This window comes from Centropristis striata, chromosome 11 (genome assembly GCF_030273125.1).
Source record: "Centropristis striata isolate RG_2023a ecotype Rhode Island chromosome 11, C.striata_1.0, whole genome shotgun sequence".
Classification (NCBI taxonomy): domain Eukaryota; kingdom Metazoa; phylum Chordata; class Actinopteri; order Perciformes; family Serranidae; genus Centropristis; species Centropristis striata.
Window position 1 is genome coordinate 10930529 of NC_081527.1, and position 17610 is coordinate 10948138.

At 37.6% G+C, this 17610-nt stretch overlaps 3 protein-coding genes and 4 non-coding genes across 7 annotated transcripts; 1 reads left to right on the forward strand and 6 right to left on the reverse strand.

The window, feature by feature from the left end:
- Positions 1–1929: 1929 nt before the first annotated feature.
- On the reverse strand, positions 1930–7202 carry eif4a2 (eukaryotic translation initiation factor 4A, isoform 2). Its single transcript, XM_059344881.1, has 11 exons — positions 7118–7202; positions 5870–5927; positions 5639–5771; positions 5228–5367; positions 4628–4796; positions 4434–4543; positions 3936–4079; positions 3394–3531; positions 3184–3273; positions 2810–2889; positions 1930–2723 (listed from the first exon to the last, which is right to left on the reverse strand). Exons 1-11 carry the CDS (start codon positions 7144–7146, stop codon positions 2579–2581), a joined length of 1236 nt encoding a protein of 411 aa, XP_059200864.1. The 5' UTR covers positions 7147–7202; the 3' UTR covers positions 1930–2578.
- Positions 3668–3852, reverse strand: LOC131981160 (small nucleolar RNA SNORA81). The gene has a single exon (XR_009395286.1). It is a non-coding gene; the product is annotated as a small nucleolar RNA SNORA81 (small nucleolar RNA).
- LOC131981161 (small nucleolar RNA SNORA81) lies at positions 4197–4379 on the reverse strand. The gene has a single exon (XR_009395287.1). It is a non-coding gene; the product is annotated as a small nucleolar RNA SNORA81 (small nucleolar RNA).
- On the reverse strand, positions 4916–4985 carry LOC131981162 (small nucleolar RNA SNORD2). The gene has a single exon (XR_009395288.1). It is a non-coding gene; the product is annotated as a small nucleolar RNA SNORD2 (small nucleolar RNA).
- On the reverse strand, positions 5521–5593 carry LOC131981163 (small nucleolar RNA SNORD2). The gene has a single exon (XR_009395289.1). It is a non-coding gene; the product is annotated as a small nucleolar RNA SNORD2 (small nucleolar RNA).
- Positions 7203–10572: 3370 nt separating the features above from the next.
- Positions 10573–11750, reverse strand: setd9 (SET domain containing 9). The gene has a single exon (XM_059344883.1). It carries the CDS (start codon positions 11727–11729, stop codon positions 10872–10874), a length of 858 nt encoding a protein of 285 aa, XP_059200866.1. The 5' UTR covers positions 11730–11750; the 3' UTR covers positions 10573–10871.
- A 1177-nt stretch (positions 11751–12927) lies between these two features.
- dcun1d1 (DCN1, defective in cullin neddylation 1, domain containing 1 (S. cerevisiae)) lies at positions 12928–16492 on the forward strand. The gene is made up of 7 exons (XM_059344592.1): positions 12928–13136; positions 14293–14506; positions 14670–14838; positions 15188–15318; positions 15398–15480; positions 15577–15673; positions 15867–16492. Exons 1-7 carry the CDS (start codon positions 13134–13136, stop codon positions 15941–15943), a joined length of 774 nt encoding a protein of 257 aa, XP_059200575.1. The 5' UTR covers positions 12928–13133; the 3' UTR covers positions 15944–16492.
- Positions 16493–17610: the final 1118 nt, after the last annotated feature.

Consider the following 17610-nt stretch of genomic DNA (forward strand, 5'->3'; position numbering starts at 1 on the left):
GTATTAATATTGTTATTCCACTTTCACAAAAGACACATGTTTTAACCAACATCAGTCATAATCATAACTAAAACAATATTTGTTCATTATTAACATAATGTTTACATAATGCCACTGTAAAATGCACACAAAACTCTAATAATACAGCAGTAATAACCTCTGTAAAAGGAAGACTGTTTTGCATGACATTTTTTCCTTAATTCTTTTTGTTTATATTTTGGATGGACAGTTTATTGTTTACTTATAAGAGCTGAGGTTAAACCTCCAAATTGCAAAGAAAACAGTTTTACAGTTGCCAAAATGTATACCACAGACATTAACATGCCAAAGCTATCGAAGTATTTCTAATGAGAAAGATAAAAAAACAAACAATTATGAAGTTTGACTTGCTCCTTTGTAGGAAATGTGATTATTGAATTTGAAACTCAACTAAAAATTAAACTAAATATGTGCATGATTTCCACACAGCCAGCTGAGTTTCCCAGTTACTGTGTGATGGCATTACAGCAATGCTCATGAGCTTAGACCAACATGACAAATATGTGGCCCGTATGTGTTAACAGACACTGACTGCTTGTAAAATATGCAACTTCTGTCCTAACTTACGCTTTTGAGGCATTAATCAAGACTCAAAAATTAATTTAGTTTTTATGTAATCTTTGGTTGAATAAGCCTTCGCTATCACCACATCTGCATAATGAATACTTTTACCTGTTGTACTTCACTTTTTCTTAAGTCTAAAGCACTTTTAGGCATTTCAAAGCTTTTCCAGCACTTTAAAGCTGTAGAAAATGACATTTTTATATACAGTACACTGATAATTTCACTTCATCACATTAAATATGTTATTGTGCTATAAATCCAAATTACATTTTGTGACCAAATCTTTCAACTGGGTGACAAATCAAAGGAAGACCTAACAAAGTGTCATGTTTGTAAGTAGACTTGGTATCATGTATAGCCTAAATTTTGTGCAGTTTCAAGCACTTTTCAAATCTAAACCGCATGAAAGTTGAGCTGCTTTTAAGGATTTCCAGCAAGTGTAATTGAGTAAAAAAAATGTTGCACAGGTCTTTTACTTGTAGCAGTATTTCTACACTGTGGTATTACTGTGTTTCATCAGTAATAGATCTAAGTACTTTCCCCCCACTGAGACCTTTTAAAAATCACATTGAGGAGCCGCCCAAATTTTTATGCGTTTCTCAGTCTCACAACTAGGAAAATATATTTAGTGTGTATATTCAGAGAAGTTTATATTATGAAATAGCTTCAAAAATAGACAATCTGCTTCATGTTTTACTGACAGTCAGGCAATACCAGGTTAACTATTAAAATAACTGATAATTTACATTTTTAGGAACTAGATATTTCCTTCTCTAATCTCTCTGAAGCCAAAATAAAGCACTTTTCCAGCACCTGTACATGGTGTACTTTTTATTTACCTTCATATCTAATATGAAAGTTGTAACATTAAAAGGTAGTTTTAAGTATCAAAATGTCACATTTGTACATAGAACCAGCCTCCTACATAAACATTCAAAATGCAAGTATTTTTAAACCAAAAAAAACAAAACATTACTTGGCACACTGAGGTGAATGTAGAAATGCTGACATGTTATGGATCCTTCTCCACAAAATGTCTGCATTTTCCCCAATAGTTTAAATTTGACCCATTATTCTGAGGTGAGTTTAGTGTTAGCCAGCAGGTGGTGCTGTGTTACAAGTCTTCCATAACTCTGCTCAATGAATCTCGCTGCTGTCTCAAGCACTATACATGCTTTAACACAGCCATGAAGGCATGGGTGAGTGTGGGTGGCTTTTCCATGCAGATTGCACCATCCATCTTTAAACCAGCAGGTTCACCAAGTGTTAGTCCAAACACAAACTACGCCAAATAACATACTTTACACACATAACAAATGAAGCAAGTTTACTTACAGTAATTTTAGTTTATTAAGACATTCATACAATTCTGGGGAGGAACTCTCAAAAGTAGTCTAGGGTGGGGGATAGCAATATACTCTGGTAAGGGTAAAACCACATGTCAGCAAAATATAGCCAACCAGTGAGGAATTCTGATAGAGCAAGTGGGATATAAAATATGATACATTTAAATTAACACATTCACAAAAGATAATAAAAAGCAAGTGAATCTACAATAAAACATAAGTGCCTCTAATAAGCAATCCCACAATACATCGCACATATGTTAGCATAACATAATTTGCAGACTTTATACAGCACTTATACCTTTTAGTCCACAAGTAAGTTACTAAATGGTGGAGAACATCGAATACACACATCTTAATCGAACATGGAAAGAAATACCTGATAAGAACCTTTAAGTTTACAGACCCCATGGCTTTGTAGCTCCAACCAGCCAACTGTCGAGGTTAGAATCTACAACTGTCCAAGAGGGACCACCATAGAAGAAGTCACCTCGCTTTTAACACATACCCAAAATTCTGATCCAAGGTTTAGCATTGAGAAGTTTTTTTTCCCCCTCGAATAATATAAGCACAATGCAAGTGGACGATCGCTATCACTGCGTTTAAAAAAAAAAAATGAACCTCAAGGCTCAAATCAGGTCAGCCACATTCATGGGCATCTCCTCCACGGTAGTATTGTAAAACGTCTCGATATCCCGAAGAACCCTTTTGTCTTCCTCGGTGACAAAGTTGATAGCAACTCCTTTTCTGCCAAAACGGCCACCACGACCAATTCTGGAGCACAGAAAGAAAGAGGCCACATTAGAGTCAGAGGCGACAAGGGTGCACATTCTAGTGTACAATTATATGATGCGACTTACCTGTGAATGTAGTTCTCTCGGTTTGTAGGAAGGTCATAGTTAATGACCAGGGAAACCTGCTGAACGTCAATCCCACGAGCCTAAGAAAAAAAAATAAAAAATTGAATTTATACAGCCCTAGATCATAAATTTGCCTCAAATATGTTCAAGTCTGAGACAGGTGGCCAGTCATTGTGCACAAATTATTGTCGCTCGTATATAAAGTAACAGACTTCTACAGAACAAGAATCCATTGTGGAGAACGAGCCCTAATCTCCCAAAGTTTTGACTGCTTGGCCATTTTAGGACGGTTGCAGGATTAAAAAACATTTGGGCTTTAAAACTGATCATTTGGACATTTTACATAGTGACTTCACATTAGAGCTCATACTAACCAGAAGATCAGTAGTGATCAGCACTCTGCTGGAGCCAGACCTGAACTCCCTCATAATGACATCACGCTCCTTCTGGTCCATGTCACCGTGCTGTGAACAGAATTATATTAGTCAGCAAAATGCACAGCCTTAATAAGCCCTGACAAGCAAAACAGTGTACTGATCTAATAGAAAAGTTGTAGAGCCCAACAGGCCGAGATCAGAACGTACCAGAGCGGAGACGGTGAAGTCTCTGGCATGCATCTTCTCAGTCAACCAGTCGACTTTTCTCCTGGTGTTGAGGAAGATGACGGCCTGGGTGATTGTCAGTGTCTCATACAGATCACACAGGGTGTCCAGCTTCCACTCCTGGAAACAAATGACTAAATGTTATTCTAAGTAATGCAGTTTCAACTAAAACAAGTTAAGACCTGGCTATTAAAAATGCAAGCATGCTTATAAAGTATCTATCAAAGCATTTTTTTTAATAAAAAAGGAGCAGCTAATGTGTAACACAGAATCATGAGACAAAGAACACTGGACATTAAGAAAGAGGTCCCCTCCAAGTCTCATTTTCAACTCTGTGCAATTAATCTCCTTCCCTGGTGTACCCATGCTTACACGGCCACATGAGCTAAACCTGTGAGGCTTGGCTCCTGCAGTTTTAGCAGGGTGCTTTAAAGAGAAGAGTCATTTGACATTCCTGCCAGCGAGAAGCAGCTTGCTGATGTTACAGACTAGTGTTGCGTAGCGTTCTGAATAAGTAAGCCCACCTCTCGTTCCACATTTATGTAGAACTGCTTGATACCCTCGAGGGTAAGCTCCTCTTTCTTCACCAAGATGCGAATCGGCTCTCGCATGAACTTCTTGGTCACCTCCAGCACCTCTGCTGGCATGGTGGCAGAGAGCAGGACCACCTGAAGACACAACATACAAAAATTAGAACCAAGAGACTAAATCAAGCCAAACCCTGGTGCAGCGTTTCTAAAAAAAAAAACAAACAAACAAAAAAAATAGACTTTAAATGCAGGTGCATATGTGGCACTGCACCTTGAGACAGAGGCCAATGAACATTAAGAAAGAGGTTCGACCACATCTCATTTTCAGTACAGTGGATTATAATCTCCTTCCACGCAATAATCTGCTAGCATTATTGCGTGAAACAGATCAGATCTGGATCACACAATTACTGCAGACTTCTGTTCATGCAGAAGGGTTCCATAAAATACTTCAAAAATCAGTGTTGCGCTTGTATCCAAAAAATTTCTTACTTGAATGTTTGTGCTCTGCTTCTGGAAGATCTCATAGATCTGATCTTTGAACCCACGACTCAACATCTCGTCAGCTTCATCCAGAACAAACATCTTGATGTATGTTGGACCTGTGTAGAAGTGTGACGTTAGGTCAATCTTATTTTAGTCAAGTTTAAAAATTGCTTTTCTGTTAATCAGGCTGTCATACTTACGCAGATGTTCTCTGTTCAGCATGTCAAACACACGGCCTGGTGTGCCCACCACTATGTGAGGGGACTCAGCCTGGAGCTTCTGTATTTCTGTACGGAGACTTGTCCCTCCGATGCAGGCATGGCAGGCTGCCCCCATGTAGTCACCCAGAGACAGGATGACCTTCTGGATCTGAGGGGAGACCGAAGGGGAGGGGGAAAAAAAAACAAAAAAAAAAAACACCAACTTCAGGATAAAGTGCTACAGATTGGATGAAAGAACAATTCAACACTGTGTGGAATAACTGGTAAGTGTGATCAGTAGAATAAGAAATCTCCATAATAGAGTCAGTCCCGAAAGATGGTTACCATCATATCACGCAGTTTTCCACAGTAACAGGGAGTTTAACCACAATCATTTCAAATCAAGCCAGATTTCAGACCGATGCAGCCATGGACAAAGACTGCACCCAATCTTAAAAAAAAAAAAAAAAAGTGCTTCACAATTTCAGAATTTGAGAAATTTTGAAAAAAATGGTACCTTCGCATTTGAATCAGTGTCCTCATTATGCTGTCTAGGTCTGACATACTGTTGAGGTCACAGTGACCTCAGAAACAGCATACCTGCTGAGCCAGCTCTCTTGTAGGAGCCAGCACCAGAGCCTGAGTTTCCTTCAGCTCAATGTCCAGTTGCTGCAAGATAGAGATGGCAAACGTGGCCGTCTTGCCAGTGCCCGACTGGGCCTGGGCAATGACATCATAGCCTAAAGGGACAAATATTACTTACAGTAAGAAAACATTTCTTCCAACTCATTTACTCTAAGATCATGATTAATTAAAGAATATGTCGAGCTCATTTGCCTCGCTGCAGCTACCAATATTCTTTTATTTAATATTATAGTTGCGTGGACAGTATTGAGTGATCAGTAAGAAAAAAGGTATCCCCATTAATGGGTAAGTCCCGAAAGATGGTAAAGCATCACTTCACTCAAACAATCAATCTTAAAACTTAGAAGTTTAATATGTTCGATGTACCTTTGATGCAAGGTATGATGGCCCTTTGTTGAATGGCAGATGGTTTTTCAAAACCATATGCGTATATTCCCCTGAGAAGAGTCTCCTTCAGGTTCATATCATCAAAGTTATCGGTGATTTCGTTCCAGTTGCTCTGAAATTACAAAAAAAAAAGGACTTGTGATTGTTGTAGACAAATTAATGATACATGTGCATTTTTAGCTGTGAATTTTTTCTTTGCCATGTGCTTACCTCGATGACACCATCAGGCTCCATTCCATCTGGCCCCCCATGGTCTCTATCTTTTGAGCTGAGTACAAAAAAAGGACACAGGTCTTGTTTCACTTGAACTTTGAATATCACCACACGGAAGTAATTTTTTGGGGGGGGGGCATGTCCATGTCCCCTGCACTTTCTCAAACGGTCGTTTTTGTCCTCTGCCATTTTTACGGTCCAAAAGAGAAGCGTCAGGGTCTAGGACCAAGCGGTAAACAGCTGAAACCTCAGATTACAAATGTGATTTTATACATCCATACTCATGATAATTGTGAAAGTTTTTTCCTCTATAACTGTATCGTCAAAATTGATGATTGTTGAAGAACAGTGACAATTTGGCACCATGTTATGCATCAATATATTTTTGTCAGGTGGCGGATAGTAGAGATGCAGAAGGAGCTACATGAGGCTGAAGGCTACATGCTTTACAAAAGGTCAAGCCAAAAGTAACAATAGAAAACTAGAAGAACTACTAGAAAACAGTGAACTGAAAGAGTTTTATTAAAGATACTTGTGTGCCCCCCCCCCCTGAAATCTAAATATCGTCCGTGTATCACCATCACAAAAATGTGTCTACGGGGTGTACTACCAAAAAATAAATAAATAAATAAAAGTAAATACTCTGCTATTTCGCGTAAATTTCAACGATGAAACGTAGAAACTACGTCACTGGGTTACGCCCAGAGTATCTGGTTACAGAGGCCGGGGCTTCGCTGGGCGCACGTGTCGGATTCCGGACTACGGCTCTGTTACCTGCCCCTCAAATAATGCCGGGTTATGTAACCAGGAGAGGTGTCAGCCTGGCTCACAAGCCCTCTGCGATTCACGGCAATTTAAGCATAAAAAACGTGAGCCAATATGTCGGACAGTTGGGCCTGTGGTGGCTTCTGCTGAGAGAACTAGGCCGAACTGTAGCCTGGCTTGACTAACACAACCAGAGACCAAGACAGCAAAAACTAGTTTTCAGAATACAGCCCGGCTTTCATAAATGTCATATCAGCCTGTAGTCAGATAATGTGCCTTTAATCCAACTGGCTAGAAACGGCAACACGGACATGCGGTGTAGCAACCCCATCGCCCTCACAGTGGTCGGGGCCTAGCGCTAACTAGCTCGATAATAAATAATTCGTCATCATACAGCGTACACACTGACGTAGTGCTACTAAAGCACATGCAAACATCGATCATTGTGTTTAAAAAAAACCCAAAATGCAGGAGTTTTACCTGTTGTAATCAGCAGAATCGCTAGACATGATCCGTTCCCAACTTCAGCGCGGACTGGAAAGATCGCTGCTGGCGCTGCCAACTGCCTTTATGCAGCCGGACTATTTTCACTGATCAACTTAAAATTCTCGCTTTCGTTCACAAAATAGCCACAATGGCCCGACTTAATCTTTGAATCACACTAAATTGCATTCACCATCTGCTGTATACAAATGTTTATTTCAATAACCGATTAAAATGTTAAAAATGAATCCAGACTATGTTTCTCCGCGGCAGGATATTGCAGTAATAAGTAGTGCTTGGGCTGCTACAGCGTCTCTGACGGGTCAAAACTCGTCCACAAGGTTGTGCAACATCTTTTGGCGTGAGAGGGTTCGTCTGAGGCCGATGAAATAAATAATTAATACATTAAAGCAAAATTAAAACATATCGTCACCCTGTTAAAATAATCGCCTAACTATTTTTTTTTTCAAATTTTGCAGGAAACACAAAAAACTTCACCAAAAGTGTAACATATGGCATTCATTGATCATTTCACTCAAAAAGGATGTAACAAAGGATGGCTATTGGCATAGTAATACCACTGTGTGTAAATTATGTAACAATAATGTAATAAGAGAAATAAATGACCTAGGCCATTTTTTGAACATGCCTTTGTGACTTAAGCAAGATATGGTAACACTTTATTTCAAAGGTGTCTACATAAGAGTCACACAAACCTGTCAGAAACATGACATGACAAGTAGGCCGGCGTCATGAGGAGATGATTTAGGCAAAAAAACCCAATTTTGACAGAAAATGACTTAGGTGATTATTGTGACGATATGGAGATTCTAAAATACATTTTATGTTATGATCAGGAAAAGAATTACTGTCTGAAAAAGAAGATATCTCCATCACGAAGACACTTTTTTGTTGACAGGAAGTTAATAGGAGGGAATGCAGCAGTCAAAGCCGTGATAGATTATTTGTTCATGCATTATATTTTATGTGATTCAAGCTTCTTTGTGGTATATGGTATCGCAGTGAGTGAGCTAACAATGATCCATAACTGCTTATCACATTTGTGGACTGGTTCTTTTCAAGTACACAATCCCTAACATATGTAACTGGGGTGTGGAGCCGAGAGAGACATTGCACATGGCACACCCTCAAGAAACCTGATTGGACAGACAAACTTGTCTCACCAGTCTTAATGTGGCCTCATGGTGAAAAAAATTAGGCAAGATTTGCTTTTTGACACTCATTATTATACTGTAAACTTCCATGAGCTATTCACTTGTGTAACTCTAACTTGGCCTCATTAGCTTTTTCTCTGCAGCTTTCCTTCCACCTCTTTTTTTCACATTGATCTCTTACACTATTAACCAACATGATGCCTTATACTCTTTCTGTTTTCTTATTATGTGAAGTGAATGTGCAAATTTAACCTACTGTGACCAATAAACATGACCGATTTGTTTTTGTACAGCCCTGTGATCTCCAACTTCCAGCCGTTTGTGTGTCTGGGGTCTCTTCTCTGTTGCCATCATTTGGAGTTTGTTTTTTTGTATTTAAGAATCAGCTTCTGAATTACTCAGGATTTGAATCTGAACATTTTATCCCTCCCTCCACAGCAACATTAGTTTTATGACCAGTTCTGCTGAGTACACAGATCCGTCCTCAGGTAATTTTCCACTACAAGGCAGTGGTGGAATGTAAATAAACACATTAGTACAATTTAGATTTTAATTGTACTTACTAAGGTTTTATCCAAAACATCATGCACCATTATAGATTAACATACCCAGCAGTTGCTCTGCTGCAACACACACAACTCACAGCATGCTTCTTATGCATCAATACATCAGTTGGAACAATCCAGTCATATAAAATAGATTTTAAATTGTGATAAGTAACACATCACTCTAAAAAATGGTTATTCTGCATAATGCAGATTCTTAATTTTGGATACTTTAGTAGGCTACATGTTGCTGATAACTCTTTTGAATTTTACTCATGTAACATTTTTAATGTAGAACCTTTACTTGTAGGGGTACTTTAACTGCAGTATTGCTGTTTTTTCTTAAATGTGCAGTTAGCCATTCTAATCCATTACACTTTTAGCCGAATTCTGTGAATATCTTCTAATGGTCTGCTAACTGCTCATTCTGTGTGTGTACACTGCAAAAAACACTTACCTTGAATCACAGAATATAACTTTGAGTAAAGGATTTGCATACAGGTAGAGTTACACATCCACAAATTCAGGCAAGTGACTGTGCCCTATCCTTTTCTCCAAGGAGTGGCCTGGGGTGTAGGGATGCACAGAGCCAACTTTTTCAGTCCCAATACCTGGACATTGTATCAGCTGAAACAGAGTATGATCCAATAACACTGTTTAATGTACAAGCTATATGCCTCACATTCTGTCATGTGTAAGGCAACATCTGGCTTGACTTAAACATTACTTTCCTAACTTAATTCAGAGTATTAATATAGCAGTAATCAACTATTTACTATGGAAAGATAGTGGAGTAATGGCATCCTGAGCAGACAATGAAGTCACACTCGCAACAGGTCTGCCATGTTGAGAGCTGTGTACAAGAAATTGATATGCTCTTCTGTGTACAGCCATGAATAATAGCAAAAAAGCATTGAATTGACCAGATCAGCAAAGATATCTATTTGACTAAGTATCAACCTGATGTAGGTATTGGTACATCCCTACTGCAGTTGTCAACCAATTATCTTAAACAATGATCAGATATTTTTCCAAAGACAGTAATGTAGCTCAAAGCAACCGTTTGACAAGTAAACCTGAAATTCTGTTTTTAGTTTCAATTCAGTCTTTAATGTGAGAGACCTATTTATCTCTTAAATTGTCATTTCAAATGGATCATTTAACAGGAATGTAAGAAAATTAAATATACTGTTATGTTGGTAAAGGCTCAAAGTAGATATGATTAGTGGGGACATGACATTTATATTAATATTCCCATACTGCATAAGTCAGTGGCCAACTGGCGCCACCCTAGTCAAAGACGTGTGTGGACATCCCAATGCAACATCTATGCTGAGGAACATGCAGATCCTAGGTTGCCTGGTTCCCTGACCCAATTAGTCTAAGACAGGGATGGGCAACTGGAGGCCCGGGGGCAGCATACGGCCCGCACCCTCACTTGAAGTGGCCCTCAGTACATCTACATGCATTTGAGCATGAAATCTTAAAAGTGCAGTGTAAAAATGCACAAAATTACTTCTTGCAATTAATGTTGGTCTGCTGTTCTTGCACTGATAAATCACAGAAATCACAGTAAATGGTTATTTTTTATTTGCTTCAAACCTTTTGTATTCCTATTTATACTGTTATACATGCATTTAAGCATGAAATATGTTAAGTTACTGCACTGTTAACATATTTAAAATTGCAGTTTCATCATATCTGGTTAAATGCACAGTTCTATATGTGGCCCTGTGGTAGTGTCCATGAAAAACTGTGGCCCCCTCCAGCATTTAAGTTGCCCATCCCTGGTCTAAGGTCTTTCTGTATATCAATGAGACACCCTTCAACACTGTGAAATAAGAGCAGTTTATTACAGTAAGATATATTTTACCTTTATTCCAGTGCAATGGTTATTATACAAAAGGAAATATTTTTTTTTAAATATGTTTCTCTTTAGGAAGCCGCACATTACAATATTGCTTGAATTTGAAAAATGTACTTTTTCTTCAGTTCGGACACCAAATCAGAACAGTGGAGTATACTTTGACTCTAATGCACAATGGTGTAGTAGTTGGAGAAGAGTTCCTCCCCTGCTGTAATGTCTCTGAGTGACACAAGGACAACACAGCGTAGAGGCCTTGGAGTGTCATTGCTGTAGTTGACATTCGGCAGATACTGGAAAAGCTCCAAGGGAAATGTGTACGGCACGTCATACTCCTGGTAGCACATGTTGGCAGGCATCTCGTTGGAGCAGTTGTTAACATACTGACCAACAGCAAGTGGGTTTTGTGGAGTTGCTGTCAGCCAGCTGGTGTCACTTATCACAAATGGCCCTATTCTGTCTCTACCACTGCATGACTTGAACACCATTTTGGAGATGCCTTTGTCATTTCCATCAATCAAGACACCATCAATACACCTGAATACAAAAGGGTTTCTGATGGACTGGAGGAGAATAGGCTCATGAGCTTGATAGATTGTGCCAGGGTACATGGCCACTGTAGTTCCTTTGGGTACAAATCCTTCGGTCACAAACACTCCTGTTCCTGCAAAGGGCAAAGTGCTAGGTTTCCTGTCAATGCAGAATCCCAGAGACTGTAACATGACATTTTGTGAACTCGGTGGATATTCTCCCCGCTGGTCTTCTTTACTTGGCACCTTCCTGAGGTCAGTTTGAGCAACTCGGTGCTCCTCATGATTAGCCCCATGACTCCTGAGCAAGGCTCTGAAGAGCAGCAGCAGGCTCTTTGATACCTCCTCATCTGGGACTAGTTTGTCTTCCGAGCGCTCCGTCACCTTCCGCAGAGTTTTCTCATTTTTAGACAGGTTAAGTACGACCCAAGGTACAAACCTGTGTCTGTACGATTTCCATTTGTTCTGCAATCTTTTTAGGACAGTTCTAAACATCCGGATCGCCGTCTGACGGGTCGGACAGGAAGCAGCTTATTCTTTTTTTTTTTTTTTTTTTTTTTTTGAAACTTTATTAAAGCAACATGGTGCAATACAAGACAATACACCAGCAAAACGCCGTCAGGGAGTTTCAACAACAGAGGCGAGCTTTCATACATACATAGCTTTCATGTGGGTAGATTTCTGAATAGACTTAAGATATTGTTTGGTTTCATTTTTTATTAATTTATTTTTTATTTTATTTATTTATATCAAACAGCAATACAATGCACAGTTACAAAGAAGAAGAAACGAGTTACGGAAAGATAAACAATGCAAAAAAAATAATTAGAATTAAGTAATATTTAAAAAATAAAATAGAAGAATAATTAAATGGAAAATAATAAAACAAAAACAAATAAATAAATAATAAAATAAACAGACGCAAGATTACATGTTAAAGACATTAAGCACAGTGCATGTGTTGTCTTATGTCTCATATGTCTTCACAGCTTTTTTGTTTTGTAGACAGGAGAGAGTTGAGATATACTGTTCAAACTCTGACTTCAACAAAAAGACATTTGTTTTTTTATTTGGAAAATTATTTGGCAAAAAGAAAAATTAAGTTTATAAGAAAATATGCATCATCATCCTTCTTTTTTTGATCAAAAAAGCCAAATATGACATTGAGGTTTCATATTTTCATAACTGCATCATGAGATTTTATGATATAGTATTGTTTTTCTTTTGCAAAAGGAAAGTCAGTGAAACCAAACAGTATATGTTCAAAGCACAGGGACAAATGAGGTTCGATCGAAAAAGAAGTCAGGTTACAAATATCTTGCCATAATTTAGTTGAGAAAGGGCAAGATAAATAAATAAAAAATATCTTCAGGGTGTCCTTCACAGAAAGAGCAGTTTAAGTCTATGTCTTTCTTAAATCGTTGTAAAAAAAAAAAAAAACTTTAGATGGGTAATTTCTGTGAATTATCTTAAAAGATACTTCTTTAACCTTATTATTGATTATATATCTAGCAGGTAAATTCCAGATCTTTATCCAGTTAAGGTTATTAATAAGGTTATTCTAATAGGTTGTTACATATGGAGTTGATACTCTAATAGATTTTAGAGGCATTTCCGAAAAGTTGCTTCAAAATAAAAGCTCACCCGTTAATATATCCAAATTCGTCTGAGAACTTTTTTTCACTTTATGATAAATGCGTATAATGTGTTAGGTGATGAAAAACATGAACAAAGCAACATGTTGGGATATGGCATAATAAAGTAGAGACTCATTTTGTACTTTTATTTTTCATAACTGATGCTTCAACCGGAAAAAACTTTTTACGCGATTTCAACCGGAAAAACTTCACTCGCATTATCCAGCTGGATGGGAGGAAAGGGAGTCGGGCGAAGACAAACATGGTAAGAAATAACTATTTTTTATTCTTGTGCCACAATGCGCATGTAAACACTGCTTGCAAACATCAAAAATGACTTTGGGGTGATTAGTATTGACAGTTAGCTACAGTGATGACCTTATACTCCCTTGATATAATGAAAACAAACGTAGCTAGCGACGTTAGCATCAGCTAACTAGCTCACGGTAGGACTAGCCAGTTCACCTAGTTAGCGAGCTAAGCTTGCTAGCCAACTGACCAACAAAAATATTTAACGTTACACATACTGCAGCTACGTAAGCTATCAATTGTGTCGATATGATTTAATGACCAGCTTGTTTGTTCTGTGTTATCATAAATGTAAAGGTATTAGCCAGCTAACGTTAGCCAGCCAGTCAACAGCAAGTTCGGTCTCTGCTGTCAAGAAAGCAGATCGTCACCCTGTTAAAATAATCGCCTAAGTCATTTTTTCAAGTTTTGCAGGAAACACAAAAAACTTCACCAAAAGTGTAACATATGACATTTATTGATCATTTCACTCAAAAAGGATGTAACAAAAGATGGCTATTGGCATAGTAATAACACTATGTGTAAATGATGTAACTTAGGAGAGATAAATGACTTAGGCAATTTTTTTTAACATGCCTTTGTGACTTGAGCAAGATATGGTAACACTTTATTTTGAAGGTGTCTACATAAGAGTCACACAAGCCTGTCAGAAACATGACATGACAAGTATCATGAGCATTAATGTTACTTCAAAATGTCATTAATGTTCATGACACATCCCATGTCATGTTTATGACACTCTCATGTCACTCTTATGTAGACACCTTCAAAATAAAGTTTTACCATATCTTTCTTAAGTCACAAAGGCATGTTCAAAAAAATGCCCAAGTCACAATTTATTTTGACGTAGGTGATGATTTAGGCAAAAAAAAATATTTTGACAAAAAATGAATTGGGCGATTATTTCAACAGTGTGACGATATGCTATTGCTAGTTCTCTTCACTTCAGGGTTATTTGGGGGGAATTTTGGATTGTAAGAGTCCGGTAATTTAATATTCCTCTTTTGACTGATTAAAAATGGATATTGCAATATGCTCATATTGTATTTTATTTTGCTATTGGTGTCCCTCACATTAGTCTATTCGTGTGTGTTTTGTGTGTCTTTGTGCAGAACAAGCTGAAGTCCTCACAGAAGGATAAAGTTCGTCAGTTCATGATTTTCACACAGTCCAATGAGAAGACTGCACTGACCTGTCTGTCACAGAATGACTGGAAACTAGATGTTGCCACTGACAAGTTTTTCCAAAATCCAGAGCTCTATGTATCAAATCTAAAGGGGGCCTTAGACAAAAAGAAGCTTGATCAGCTGTACAACAGATATAGAGGTATGGAAAACCTTTTTAATGTATGAGAATAAAGCCCCACAGTCAATGTCATTTTCAGCTTGATACAGATTTTATCACACAGTGCAACGTTTCAAGTATTTAGTGTTATTCCTTTAGGCTGATGAGTAATGAATTAAAGCACTCTTTACATTCCAATTCTCAGATCCTCATGATGACAACAAGATTGGCATTGATGGGATCCAGCAGTTCTGTGACGACCTGGCTCTGGACCCAGCCAGTATAAGTGTCCTCCTCATAGCCTGGAAGTTCAGGGCAGCCACGCAGTGCGAGTTTTCAAAACAGGAGTTCATGGAGGGCATGGCAGAACAGGGGTGAGAATGTTTTTTCAGATGGTTCCACCAATCCTGAAACTCTGTTTTTTCTAAGGTCGACTTCATCATCAAACTTCCAGAGTTACTGTACTGTGTGTGTGTGTGTGTGTGTGTGTGTGTGCTGTATGGTTCTAGGTGTAGAGGTTCTAGGCTTTGTTTAGAAGATGTCAAAGATAACACAATTACTTAATTTTCTGTTAAAGTTAAACCTATAATGTTACCTCTATATGTGCACATGCATCATATACATTTCTTAGTTTTACACTGAAGAAAGATTAATGCGCTCTTCTGATAAAACATTCCTCTTTGTCCAACAAAAAAAACCCCACTGTGCTCTGTGTTTCTGTAGGTGTGACAGCATAGAGAAGCTTAAAGCTCAGCTGCCAAAGATGGAGCAAGAGTTAAAGGACCAAGGGAAATTTAAGGACTTTTACCAGTTTACATTTAATTTTGCAAAGAATCCAGGACAGAAAGGCTTGGGTAAGAATCTTTTAATAATCATTATTGTCAACTGTTTGTTTGTAGAATGTATGTTGACCTACTTCTGGTTCTCTTACAGATTTAGAAATGGCAATTGCATATTGGAATTTAGTACTAGCTGGAAGATTCAAGTTCCTGGACTTGTGGAACAATTTTTTAGTTGTAAGTCGATAATTACACTCAAGATGACTCTAAAAATGCAAACCATATTACTTCTCATTGACCTGCTTCCTCCATCTTTGCTTTCCTTTTTTGCAGGAGCACCACAAAAGATCAATTCCTAAGGACACATGGAACCTCTTACTAGACTTCAGCACAATGATCACAGATGACATGTCGAATTATGATGAGGAAGGTTTGTATAGACACTCAGCTGAAAATGAACCTATTTATCATTGTGTCATTTTTCCTTCACACCCTATTAGATTAAGTGCCTGTACCCTGCTTCACACAGGTCCAGAATGATTTTAAAGTATTACAATTCAGTCTAGTTGTAGTCCATAATCATGTCAATGCATTTAAAAAGTTTTGCTTGTTTCGTTCAATAGGCGCATGGCCTGTCCTTATTGATGACTTTGTGGAGTTTGCACGACCACACATTGGGACCAAAAGCACGGCTGTTTAAGGGCTGCTCTCCCTAAAGAACCATCCATGTGAGGTTTCTAAAAAAACCAGAGAGAGCAGTGAGCAGAGGACAAGGGGACCGCACTGAGCTGAGAACTATGTTGCCTTTTCAACCCTCAGGACTGAAATATTTTACACAGCAGAGACTTTATATATGTGTGTGTGTATTTACATATATAAAAAAGGCATATCTCTTTGTTGGTCAACTTGTGGTGGTTTGGAACTTTTATCTAAAGTATTGGGGTTTTTGTGTGCGTTCAAGCCAATTAGAGAGGAGTCACCCTCTAGGCCCACATGGTTCATTGACGTGGTTGGGCTCCGCTCAATAGCAGTTAGACACACTTTTGAATTGTAATCTAAACACGAGGGTTCGCCAGGGGATGTTCTTTAAATATTGAATTTTAATACTCTTGCGTGCATTCCTGATTTTGTTTTTGTTTTATGATACATTTGTGCAACAAGTCAGTATAAAACATTGATTGTAATTTTTTAAGCATAATGCTGTTTGTTTAAACACAAATGTATAAAGATAAAATAAATGTTTCAATTTGGTATCTTTAAGCTGCCAGGCCTCTGTGTGTTTCTGTGTAAGGAAAGAAAAATAAGTTATTCTAATTTTTAGTGAATGTTGTATGTTCTTTTAATAGTTTAGAAGGATGTTTTGAGTTCAATTTGGTCAAAAGGCCATCAAAAATAGAAGATCCTATCACTGCAATAAAAGTACCATTTAATTTATTGGAACTCTTGTTTAAGGTTGGCAGTTAATTCCCCCTTAATTATTACAACTCTCTTTTAACTTGGAAAAGTCTGTAAAGGTTTTTATTTTCTTTAGGAAATACCTTATAACAAAATACACAAACTGCATCTTTGCATACATTTAGATAGGGTAGGGTAGTGACTTTTATCTTGGGTATTTAAAGAAACCAAACACATTTCCCCATAATGAATTAAAGTCTTTAAACTATGGTAGATGATAAAAACTGTAAAAGGTCTTGCCATAATTGTGGGGTGTGAAAACAATGCCAAAAATAGATGTAAAAAAAGTATCATCACAGTCACAGTCATCACAGAAAGAGAACAAAATATTTCTGCAGGTAGTGATTGACAGGATACAATTTGTGAATAATTTTAAAGGACACCCCATTAACTGTTTTAACAACCGTGTATTTATGAGGAAGCATCCAAACCTTCCAACACATCTACCTACAACCATCAGGCTGTCTCATTTTTCCAGAGTTACCAGACTAACTGAATGTCCCCTTGGGGATAAATAAAGTAATTTTGATTTGATTGATCTAATTTATGAATCGATTCTAGTATGGCATGACATATGGAATAGAGACAATATTTCTTTGAAACAGGGCATGCATAGCTCTATTATTTTTTTGAGGAAGTATTGAGATATACAGGTGCATCTCATTGAATTAAAATATAGAAAAGCTTATTTATGTGTGTAATTCAATTCAAAAAGTTGAAATAACACATTATATAGATCCATTACACACAGAATGAAACATTTCATGTCTTAATTTATTCAATTTCTTGTAATTATAATGATTATGGCTTACGTTTAATAAAGACCTAAAATTCAGTGTCTCAAAAAAAATAGAATATTACAAAAGACCAATTTTTAAAAAGTAAGTTTAATATGGAAATATTGGCCTCTTG

Bases quoted from the DNA above. Each gene is read 5' to 3' on its own strand.
- dcun1d1 (XM_059344592.1), top strand. The intron at 15,319-15,397 runs GTAAGAATCTTT...GTTCTCTTACAG, and splicing joins TCCAGGACAGAAAGGCTTGG to ATTTAGAAATGGCAATTGCA. The intron at 15,674-15,866 runs GTTTGTATAGAC...TTCGTTCAATAG, and splicing joins GTCGAATTATGATGAGGAAG to GCGCATGGCCTGTCCTTATT.
- setd9 (XM_059344883.1), bottom strand. From the start codon at position 11,729: ATGTTTAGAACTGTCCTAAAAAGATTGCAGAACAAATGGAAATCGTAC.
- eif4a2 (XM_059344881.1), bottom strand. From the start codon at position 7,146: ATGTCTAGCGATTCTGCTGATTACAACAG. The intron at 5,368-5,638 runs GTACATCGAACA...TTGTCCCTTTAG, and splicing joins CATCATACCTTGCATCAAAG to GCTATGATGTCATTGCCCAG. The intron at 2,890-3,183 runs GTTAGTATGAGC...TTTTTTTCTTAG, and splicing joins TGATCACTACTGATCTTCTG to GCTCGTGGGATTGACGTTCA.